Below are 11814 nucleotides of genomic sequence, written 5' to 3'. Positions count from 1 at the left end.
GGCGGAAATTGTTCTCACAAGTGCACTTGCATAAAAAGAATATAAAAGAGTAAATAATTGCAAGTCGGCACAAGAAATTTGGAACAAATTAGTGGTAACATATGAAGGAAGCACTGATATAAAAGATTATTGGATGGAAACATTGATCCAAGAATACGAGAACTTTAAACTCCAAAAAGAAGAAAATATCATCGATATGGAAACAAGATTTACTCATATTATCGATGAGTTATCTCAACTTAGAAAGAATTATACTCAAAATGAAAAGAATAGAAGAGTACTCAAAACTCTACCTCCTAGTTGGAAGGTTAAAGTTACTACTATAAAAGAGATGCGCAACTTAAATGAGTATAAGATTGATAACCTATTCCAAAATCTTCGAGCTTACGAAAAAAGACAATATTCCGGAAAAGGTTGCTCCAAAAGTGGAGGATAAAAAGAAAAATATGGCTCTAAAGGCCATATTAATTGATGAAGATGAAAACGACGAGCAGTTAAACGAGGAACTCCAAAATCTCAATGAGAGTGAAGTTGCTCTACTCCCGAGACAACTTCGTCGTGTGCTTCAAAGTAAAGCTCAAAGATATGGAAATGGAAATAAGATGTTAGATAAAATGATACATACAAAAACCTCATATAATCATGAAGGTTTGGGATATGATAAGAACTCTACTCCTAAAAGAGATGTTCGAAAATTTGTACCACTAGTAAAGACTTCACCCGAATCACCATCTTATAAATGTTCTTATTGCAATAAAATGGGACATACCTTTTAATATTGCAAATGCAAGAATGGTGAAATTAAGGGGAAGTATGTATGGATTCTGAAGGAATTATACAAGAAAATTGATAAATGTATGCCTTATAAAAATAAGGAATATAAAGATCCAAGGCAGCAAATGTCTCATCAACCTACTATGTTTCAAAATAGAAACACACAATATCATGTAAATGGTAATGCATCTAGAAGGTAACAACCTCTTAATAGAAATGCTTATTCTAATTACCATGCTAATAATAGACTTACTATTTATCATGCTCCACCCTGATTTCATGATAGCTCTGGATATTATCAACCTTAAACTAGGCATTATGCATCTAGAAATATATAAGTGCCTAATGATAATTATACCATTCCTAGATTCTTTTATGAAAATTTAAATATTATATATGATGTACTAACCCCAGGACCCTCAAGATAAAGAGGTATCTATAAATTTAATTAATCATTTTTGTAGGTTTATCTTGACGCAAAACAAAACATATGGTACCTTGATAGTGGATGTTCAAGATATATGACTGGTAAAAAGTCACTCTTGAACAACATTAAAAAGGTTACCGTGGGAAGAGATTTCTTTTTTATCCCATCGGCCATTGGCCCTCCAGAGATCAAGTTGATCACTGGCCCTTTAGGCTGTGGGTTTCGACCTCTTTTGTTACCCCCTTGGTCATTATCTCTTTTGTGGCATCCGCCATCATCTCCCTTGATGAATCTTCCATATTTTCCTCATCGGATGAGATACTCGATCTCGTCCTTGAGTTATCTGCAATCCTTGGTATCATGACCATCATCCTTATGGGACCTGCAAATTTGGTTCTTGTCCCTCTTATTGGGGTCTCCCCTTAGTGGCTTCAGCCATCTGAAATCCTTATCTTTCTCAATTTCTATCAGTATTTGGCTTCTTGGCACATTCAGCCTTACACATTCAATGAACCTTGGTGGTTAATTCTTTTTGGAAGGGCGGTCGGAGTTCTTTCCAGTTCGAGGATACTTGTCCTTGGCGTCGTACTTTTGATCCATCTTCCGCTTCTTGTTGGCAGTAGGTTCATCGTTTACCACCATCTTTCTCATGCTTTCCTCTACTTTGATGTATTTTCCGGCCATATCTTGGAGCAGTAACATGCTTTCAGCGGGCGCTTAGCTAAGGACATCTTAAAAAACTCGTCTTTAGTCCCTTGCTGTAGTACTATCATAGCTACCTCGTCGTCAAGATCTGGGGCCTTCAAGGCTTCCTTTGTGAACCGATTTAGGTAGTCTCTTAAGGACTCCTTGACTCCTTGCACAATGCCCATGAGAGAGGCTGAACTTTTCTCATGAACTCTGCCACTAATGAATTGCCTGATAAAGGCTTGGGTTAGTTCTCTGAAAGATCCAATTGAGTCGGGGAGTAGACGGCTATACCATATTTCAGCCATACCCGACAAGGCTTGAGGAAAGGCTTGACATGACTAGCTGGATCGTCAGTGCCATCATATGCTTTGGTGGTGGGTTTTTTAAACTTACTTGATATGTGGGCATTCATTATCTCTTCATTGAATGATGGATTTGGATCATCAAGATCTCCTGGGGAATCAAATCACTTGGATCAGCCATTGGGGTCGCCACCCTTTGTCTTGGTGTTGGATCATCCAGGTCTATGGTAGGAGGAAAATCCCTTTGTCTTGCCACAAGTGGGGGTCTCAGTGCCTGGTTCCTCTCTAGATCATGTTTCATCCTTTGGATCTTAGCTTTATGAGCCCTGATCAGCTGATCCTTTCTTGTACATCTTGGGGAATCGTCCCTTGAGTGCTCCTGGGCTGTTGATAACCACTAGGTATTGGCTCCTTACCAGCATGTCTCCTCCTTGGAGTGACTTCATCGTCTGATGAGTCGGAGTCTCTAGCAGAGCAGGGTCCAGATAATTCTCGATTTTCAGGGATGGGAGCCAAGCAACAAACATATTGGGGCGTCTACCATTATCCTTCGCTTCGATTAGAGTTTCCACTTCCTTCGACCTCGGGGTATAGAGGCATCCCGTAAGGGGGTTGATAGTTCATGGGATCACGATCGTTGATTACTCATACCCAACAGATTGAGGGTTTATGGTTGCATGTAGTTACTGAAATTGGGGATTCATCCCTTGAGGAATTAGGGGATTCGTCCCTTGGGGCGGGCTGAGCCTCAGATGCCCCTACGGGGGTTCCTCCACATTGAGTGGTGGCATAGGTCGAGTGTGGGGGTATCTTCACTATCGATGAGATTGTTTGTTTTGGGATGGGATTTTCAGTTCCACCATTGTTTATGCTCCATGTAAGTACCATGGTTGTTGTTGTCTTCCCAAAGACGGTGTCAAATGTTATGGAATAAAAACTAGGGCTGTGATTACAATTAATGCTAGGGTTGTTGAGCTTCGAGCTTTAATGGATGTTCTCGCGGTGGGGACTAGATGTCCTCACAAGATGCCTACATATCTCTGTATTGTAGAGAATGAAGTCAAAAACATAGTTCTTAATGATGTCCACTGGGCTATGGCAGCGAGGGCACACCAAGAATGTGTTGGATTTTAATCGCAGCGGGGGCATGGCAAAACACTTTTACACATATAAAATCCAAATAAAAGCATATAAATCGTGGTAAAAACATAGGGATCAAATCTAACCTTTAAAATAATTTGGAGACAACGATCAGAGATCCTTAGCAGTTGCTCCTCAAGTGTGAAGCACTCGACCGGTATCCACCAAGAAAACGATGTTAAGGAAGAGGAAGGAGGTGAAGAGAATTGGGTTTTCCAAACTTTTTGGGTTTTGGGGTTCTTCTAAAAATAGGGTCTATAATAGTATATTTATAGGCAAAATTTTCAGCTGAAATTTTTCCATAAATATTATTATTATTATCCCATTTATTATTCTCATTAATAATTAAAACACCTTTTAATTATTAATCCTTTTTCTAAACACTTTAGAAATAATTCTCTCTCTTGATTTAATTTCCAAAAATTAAATCCTTAATTAATAATATTAAGAACTTTTCTTAATTAATTTATAATCAATTAAATCTCATTTAATCAATTATTAAATTTGCCAATTAATTATTTATTTTACAAATAAATAATTATTAGCCATTATTAATTAATTCCTCCACCATAAAATCATTCTCTTTTTATGGCGTGACCCTGTAGGTTCAATATTAAGCCGGTAGTAGAAATAAATAATAATAAAATTGTTTTATCAATATTTATATAAATTCTCTAATTTATTAAATATGATTAATTAATTAATCACATTTATTCTACATCGTGAGGGATACTTCTCAGCATATCGCGACTATCCGGATAATATGAATTCACTGCTTAGAATACCAAGAACCTATTCAGTGAATAGTTACCGTACAATAAACTCCTTCTACCCTACAATGTCCCGATTAAATACAAGGCATGGATCTCGTGTCAAGCCTATCTAATTTAATCACTTGCTTACCATTTACTATGCGTAGTTCTATGCAAATTAGAAACTCCTTTCTAATTTCATTCACTCTAGCCAGAGATTCCTGAACTAGCATAAGTGGATCAGCCTTGAACATTCGCTTTCTTCACTGGAAGGGGTAGATCCTTTATTGATCATACACTATCTTCGTGTACAAATTCCTATACCCAGTAGAACCCTAATAATTGTCCCTGGAGACTAAGAACTAAACCAAAGCATAGTTCAGTGTACACAAGATGACTATGATGACCTCAAGTCTAAGGATACTTGTACAACTATCACTATGTGAATAACTGCTGACACGTGAGTGAACTCCATCAGTTGTTCAGTTGGGCGAGTCATGTTCAGTGAACTTATTCTATAATAAGCACCTACATACTAGCTATAGTGTCACCACACAAATGTCTATGAGAACAGACATCCTTCATAATGAAGCAAGCATAGTATGTACCAATCTTTGCGGATTATTAATTACCAGTTAGTAATCCTATGACCAGGAACTATTTAAGTTTAGAGTTATCATCTTTTAGGTCTCACTATTATGATCTCATCATAATCCATAAAAAGCTTTACTCTAAACTATGGTATATCTTATTTAAACACTTAAATAGATAAAGCTCGTAATAAAAACAAAACAAGTCTTTTATTAATATCAATGAAATCAAAACAGATTACATAAAAGTTATTCCTAAATCCTCATACATGATTGGACTTAGGACATATTCCTTTCAGAATGTAGTGGCTTGTATGTACTTATTCGAGGATTAAGCCAAAACGTAGTTCTAGGTTGAGCGGTAGAGCCCTTTATATAGATGTTGAGTCTGGGGTTAGACTAGGGTAGGGAGACTTGGTGGACAAGTCTCCTACTTAGATGGTAAGTAGGACTTTCCTACATGGCGGATTCTAGATTATTTCTAGGAGAGTTCGTTTCCATATTGGATTCGATGTAGGTGTCTCGTGTACCTCATTCTCAGGCGTGCTCGGCGGGCTTATCACGTAGATGATTTCGGGTCTGGGGTTAAACGACCCAATTTGGGTCGGTATCGTTGTAGTCTACTTCGATTATTAAAACTTATATTGGGTTGTGGCCGTGATGAGCTAATTTGGGTCGTGGCGTCACTGGCTTAACCAATCAATTTTAGGACACAATTAATTCAGCATTAATTGTGTCTTTACAGATTACTTTACATCCATATCAATATTGTTGCGACAAATATGCAGATATTGAGATATGTACGGATGTGAAATTAAATTACAGTTATATATAGTAGAATATCTAATAATCTCTGTCCATAATTGTTTTAGGATATTATATCGATTTGAATGTAGTAAAACAATGTAACTATTTTCTATTTATAAATTTTGTAAGAAATACTTATTAAGAATATAAATTGTTATCGTCAATTTTTAATTATATCGGTTGAGAGTGTTTTGGCGATACAAGACCAAATTTTTGGATAATAAGTCTTTTACGCTTATTATATATAAAAGATATAATTAGTCCTGAAAAATACCAAAATACTTGTTTGTATTAAAAAACTAAACCTCACGACCTAATAAAAATATTTACAATCAAATTTACCTTAAGAATAGTTTGGTCTTTTAGAGAAAGAATTAATATTAAAAAAATTTACATGTCTTTAATGTAAATATTTTAAATTACTATTAATTCAAAAAAAACGGTATTAAAAAATTTATATTACTTAAATATACTTTTCTTGATTAAAATAATTACCAATTACTATAAACTCCTAAAATCAAAAAAGACACTACAAGACCTTAAAAATAGAACATTAAAATATTATATACGTTAAATTATTAATCCGTTATTGTTATAACCGTGACATACAAGTACCCAAACAATATTTTTTTTAAAAATGATTATTTTAACATCACCCCTACAAATCAAAAAACATTACAAATTTTAAATTAACATTAAACATCAAATATAAAGGATAAAAAAGATATATACTTATTTGGTATATCATATTTATCAAAATTATTATTTCCAAGTTATTTTACACTTAACGCACAATCTAATCTAATCTAATCTAAGGTCATAGAGTGAAACTTCCTATTTCTATCCCGATAAAAAATTCTCAAATTCATTGATTAAAAGGGTTCATATCAACATTGCCGTAATGGATGTCACATATTTCTTAAGAAACTCAAGGCAGTGAAATTTTCATAGATTTACTGGATTACAATTATGAAATATAGGTCTCGTTTGGTATTGCTGTTGCAGAGAGTTACAACAGCTTTTTGCTGAAAAGCTATCAGAAAAGTGTTTGGCAAATTCTAAAAGCTACTGTGTGGAGAAGCGCTTTTGGTCTAAAAGCTATTGTTAGCAAAAGCATGTCCCCCCATTTTTTGGAAAAAGCTGTTTTCAGCTTTTGCACGAAGTAGCTATCAGTTTCATTATCAAACCTTCTCAAAAATATTATTTTTATACATTATATCTCAAAATATGCATAAATTGGAAAAAATTACCAAACAATCATCTAATTTTCTAGACAACACTTTTTTCACAGCACAACAGTTTTCAACAGCACTCCCAAACGGAGCCATAGTGTTCAAACTATTTACCTTCTCACTGGTATGACTATGGTCCACTAACAACATCTATATGACAATATGGCAAGGCAATAATGAAAGTCACTAACAAGACTCACATGGTCCACTAACAACATCTATGCGACAATTTGGCAAGGCAATAATAAAAGAAGAGCACAACAACAAAGATATCACAAAAGGAATACTTACGTTTTCTCTTTGTTTCTCAAATTGACCATATGAAGCTACCTCACAATTAGCCAACCCTTCCTATTGAAAATAATTATATAATAACTAATTACAAAATGTGTATTTTTTTATGATTTTTCACTTCTATGACAGCGAATATAGATCACTCCATCATATCTGTAGAGATAACAAAATGTGAGCTTATTTAAGCATGACAACCTAAAACCAATTTATAGTTCACTTATCATATACTTCATACAAATAAAAAAAAGTACTGAATTGAAATCTTGAGACATTAAAACTACTATAATATTTAAATTATTCATAAGTGTAACCATTTATATCATCATAAGATCTTACCATCACATGCCTCATACTAAACCACATAACCTAATATATTTAACAATTTTATCATAGTAGTATGTCTTTTTATAATTAAACCTATGTCACTTTACACGCACACAATACTCCACAAAATGAATCTAATCATAACTAGTAAACAAATTCTTTGCTAACTGGCTACTAACGAAAAAAATAAATATTTTTTGATAAAATATATAAAATAGGACAATCAACATTACTTTCCAAACTTGTCAAAAACATTACTCTCCAAACTACACATACACCAAAACTGAATACCAAAGTGCTCAAGTATTTGTCCAACCTTTCTATGCATACCAAAATCATAAAAAAAGGATATAACGGTATTATAAAAAAAATATACCAACTTTAATCAAAACACCAAAACTCGAACTCATTATTAAATAAAAACAACAACATTGCCAAAACATACCAACTTACTTACGTACAACTAAGCTAGATATACCACCTAGAAGTTGAAGGGTTGAGTAGAGTCTCTCCTGATGTTGTGTTTCTGAATGTCAAGGCTCATAAATTATCAAGGTACATGATAAAGTATCATGACAGTTACTCACTCAATGAATGGCTCAAACTGGTGGAATTTCTAAGAGAGACTGAGATAATTGAAGAACTTGAGTGCCTGGTCAAACTCAAATATTTTATTAGAGAACAACCATGATATGAGAAATTTACATGATTTTGTAAATTCAACTCTGTATGTAACTGTAAGAATGTATAAAATCTGTACTTTGTCAATCTGTAAGTCTTTATTTAAATTTTAGCTTGGGGTTAGTATTATTATCAGACATGAATTTTTGACAAGTAATCTTCTCACAAATTGAGGGAGTTTGTTGTGCAAGACATGCATGTACATAACAAGACTAAGTCATTCTGACAGCCCTAAGGATCAGTTGTATGATAATCTTATTGTATTTTGTAATTGTATTTCTTGAGTCTGTAAAAATGGTATGGAGATTAGACTAGAGGATTTTTTATGAACAACTATCAAAATAAGGAATAAACTCTGAAAGAAGATCAATCTTGATCATGCCTCAGAGAAAAGTGTAGAAGCTTAGATTTGAATAATGTTGTTTTTGAAAAAATGTTTGAAGTCGGATATCGACAAGTCATAGATCAAGGAGTATAGAGATGTATGTCGAGAAGTCAAAAATGACTTGTAGAGAAGCCCAAGGAGATATCGACAAGTAAATCTTCTAGTAGAGAAGTCAAGATATCGACAAGTCAAAAAGTTCATGTACAGAACTGAGATATCAACAAGTCAAAAGACTATGTAGAGAACTAAAGGCATCGACAAGTCAAAATCTACATGTAGTGAACAGGAGATATCGACAAGTCAAAAGATTATGTAGAGAACTGGAGATATCGACAAGTTATTCTACTTGTAGGGAACTGCAGATCTCGACAAGTCATAATACTTAAAGAGAAGTAGAGATCAATAAGTCATTCCATATATCGATATGTGACTTCTCTATACAGTAAAATATATCTCGACAACAGGTTCAAAATGCAGAATACAGACAACTTGAAGATCCAAGATTATCAGTCAACAAACTATTTTATCACTGAAACAAAAAGTCTATAAATGCAGCTTGAAGAATGCAAGATCAATGGTAAGATGAACTAGACAAAGGAGGGTCAAATAACTAGTAGATTCTACACAGATATGCTACACTAGAATTAGAATCCGACAAAGTAGTTTTAGAAATTGTGTTAGTCTATTTTAGTGCAAGTCTTGTAAACTGTGCAGGTTGATCTATAAAATATGTCACGGGTACTTTGTTTAGTGTAACAAAATAAATATAGATTTTCTTGTATTCTCTCAAGAGAAGAAACCGAGTTCTTATTTTTAAGAACACAGATTTGTAGCACAACTCATTTGATTTTAATAGAAAATCAAGTAAGTTTTGATAAATTGTTTTTTGTTCACCGCATTATATTATTTATCATTACAATCTCCAATTAGCTGTTGAATTCCATAACCATAAACATCAAACTTGATTTTCAAGTTAAACACTTGTAAGTAAAATTAAGAAAACACATTCAGCCCCTTCCTCTCTGTGTCGCACTTCATACCTAACAGAAATGATCAAGAACTTTTTCTATATAGGTTCCACGTGTATATATACCTAAATTTTTTTTGTCTTTCCAAGGTCTCTCAATCTCAAACTCATTCTTTTAAATAATTAACAACTTCAATAATAAATTTAGAAGTATCTACAATATTCAGATCATGCATATATATTTATATAATAACAAAACTGACTTGAGATCCTTTAATAAACATGTGGACATATTTGATCATTAACATACCCATCATTTAAGAGATATTCAACTAAATATGTTATAACACATGCGATCAGACTATTTCGAGTCATGTATTGATTGTTGTATTTAATTGAATATGTACGGCGAGATTTATTTTTGTTTTTATCTTTCATTAATTTTTATATAAATGTTAAGTTGTTGTAACACATATTTCCGTACAAATCTTACATATGAAAGAACAATAACTAACTCCATCCATGCTCGGTTATTAGTAAAAGATGATTTGTTATTGAAGCAACAAGAAAATGATAGTCAGTTTGCCAAAAAGAAAGGTTAAATTAAAAATGGGTTGATCACTAAATTTCATATCTTTACGAATTAGCTCCAAAAATTGGCAGATATTTTGTACATTGGGTTCATTGTTAATGGGATGAAATCAATCAAATTAATAGTTTTTAAATTTATTTATTTATGGATACAAATATTCAATCAACTTTTTTTTTGACGCAAAGCAAAACAACTTATAATAAATCACCCAACATAACATTCTTTAATTCAACATGGACATCTCCCCTATTGAAGCATCGATCTGGGAAAGAATATGACATTTTGGCTACACAATGAGCCGCCATATTAGCAGACCGTCTCACAAATAACAAGACTATTTTATTTAAACGGGAAAGAAGAGTTCTACACTCCTCAACCCCCACCCCGAAAGGCGAATGCATCAGGACCCTACTTCTAATTGCTTAGACTGCTACCAGACAATCAGACTCAAGAATTCCCTCATGCCAGCCGTTCACCTCCATCCAACTCAACGCCTCTTTAATGGCCATCACCTCTGCAAGCTCCGGTTGCATAACTCCGGCTGAGAGCACCGTTTTAGCTTGAATTAAATCACCTCTGCAATCACGAATAACCATACCTGCTCCAAATAACAGCTGCTCTGGAAATAAGGCTGCATCAACATTGACCTTAACTAACGACTCCTGTGATTTAACCCAAGTGAAAGCTCCATCATCAGCTTGACCTGCATGAGGTAGAGTCACAAACGACCTGCTTTGGGTTTCTCTCCATTGTGTAAGGTAACTTTTTGCTGAATACAACACTCCATTTGCAGAACAGTTCTTATTCCTCCAGACCTTCTCATTTCTTACTCTCCATATCGCCCAGCTTACAGTGACTATTAAAGCTCTTCTTTCTTTATCTACCTGGCTCAACACTCTATCCATCCATTCAAAGAAATCCTCCTCTACCTGTTGGTTAATATCTGGAATAATCAAGCTCCAAATATGAGCAGCTTTGGGGCACGTCACTAAAGCATGTATCGTCGTTTCTTCGTCACTAATGCAGACAGGGCACATGATTACTACAGGCACTTATTTCTGCTTTAAAGAACAAAAAGTGGGCAGTAAATCAGAAAATGCTCTCCAAACAAGGTTTAGAACTTTTGCTGGAGCCTTAACCTGCCACATACACTCCCAGAATTTTGAGTTTTCTCTGTAGCTTCCACTAGGCTTTCTCTTCCTGCAACATTCTATAAGCACTTTTGACCAAGAATTTCCCTGATGTCTCTTTATTCCAGTACAACAAGTCATCAAGAATCCTGATAAGCACCTGTGTGGATAGGATACATCTTTGGTCCCTCTCATTAAACAAATCCCTGACTACTTCTTCATCCCAACTTCTGTCTCCAATCCGCATCAAAGATTTGACTTTATTTTGTTGAATAGCTGGGTTATCAGACGTGATATAAGGATTACTCACACCTTCCAACCATGGATGATTACAAATATCAATTCTTTCGCCTGAAATAACCATCCATCTAGCTCCTTCCTTAATTATATCCTTTGCCTCCTATATGCTCCTCCAAACAAAACTTGGGTTGGTCCCCAACTCCGCTGTAAGAAAATCTCCATTCTCGAAGTATCGAGCTTTAAAGACTCGACTAACCAGACTATTTGTATTCGAGCACAGCCTCCATCCCTGCTTGGCTAACATCGCCAAGTTAAAATCTCTAAAATTACGAAAGCCCATACCTCCATGAGATTTATGCCGACTCAATCTCTCCCAACTCATCCAATGGATACCAGATTTTTGTTTAGACCCCGACTGCCACCAATACTTGGACAACACCCTGTCTATCTCCTTCGTGATTTCTATAGGTACAAGAAACACACTCGT

General features: G+C 34.7%; 1 protein-coding gene across 1 annotated transcript; it reads right to left on the bottom strand.

Moving 5' to 3' along the window:
• Nucleotides 1–6134: 6134 nt before the first annotated feature.
• On the bottom strand, nucleotides 6135–10994 carry LOC141685655 (uncharacterized). The gene is made up of 4 exons (XM_074490747.1): nucleotides 10392–10994; nucleotides 7006–7065; nucleotides 6733–6864; nucleotides 6135–6140 (listed from the first exon to the last, which is right to left on the bottom strand). The coding sequence occupies exons 1-4, from the start codon at nucleotides 10992–10994 to the stop codon at nucleotides 6135–6137; spliced, it is 801 nt and encodes a 266-aa protein (XP_074346848.1).
• Between the last annotated feature and the right edge of the window lie 820 nt (nucleotides 10995–11814).

This window comes from Apium graveolens, chromosome 9 (assembly GCF_009905375.1).
Source record: "Apium graveolens cultivar Ventura chromosome 9, ASM990537v1, whole genome shotgun sequence".
In the NCBI taxonomy this organism is placed as follows: Eukaryota; Viridiplantae; Streptophyta; class Magnoliopsida; order Apiales; family Apiaceae; genus Apium; species Apium graveolens.
Note: the sequence above shows the minus strand (reverse complement) of the source record. Positions and strands in the feature narration are given on the sequence as shown.

Excerpts from the sequence above, each read along its gene's own strand:
- LOC141685655 (XM_074490747.1), bottom strand. The coding sequence starts at position 10,994 with ATGTGCCCTGTCTGCATTAGTGACGAAGAAACGACGATACATGCTTTA. Across the intron at positions 7,066-10,391 it reads TTCTTGAGTCTGATTGTCTG|GAAGGGTTGGCTAATTGTGA; the intron begins GTAGCAGTCTAA and ends TATTTTCAATAG. Across the intron at positions 6,865-7,005 it reads TTGAGAAACAAAGAGAAAAC|ATGTTGTTAGTGGACCATAG; the intron begins GTAAGTATTCCT and ends ATTGTCATATAG.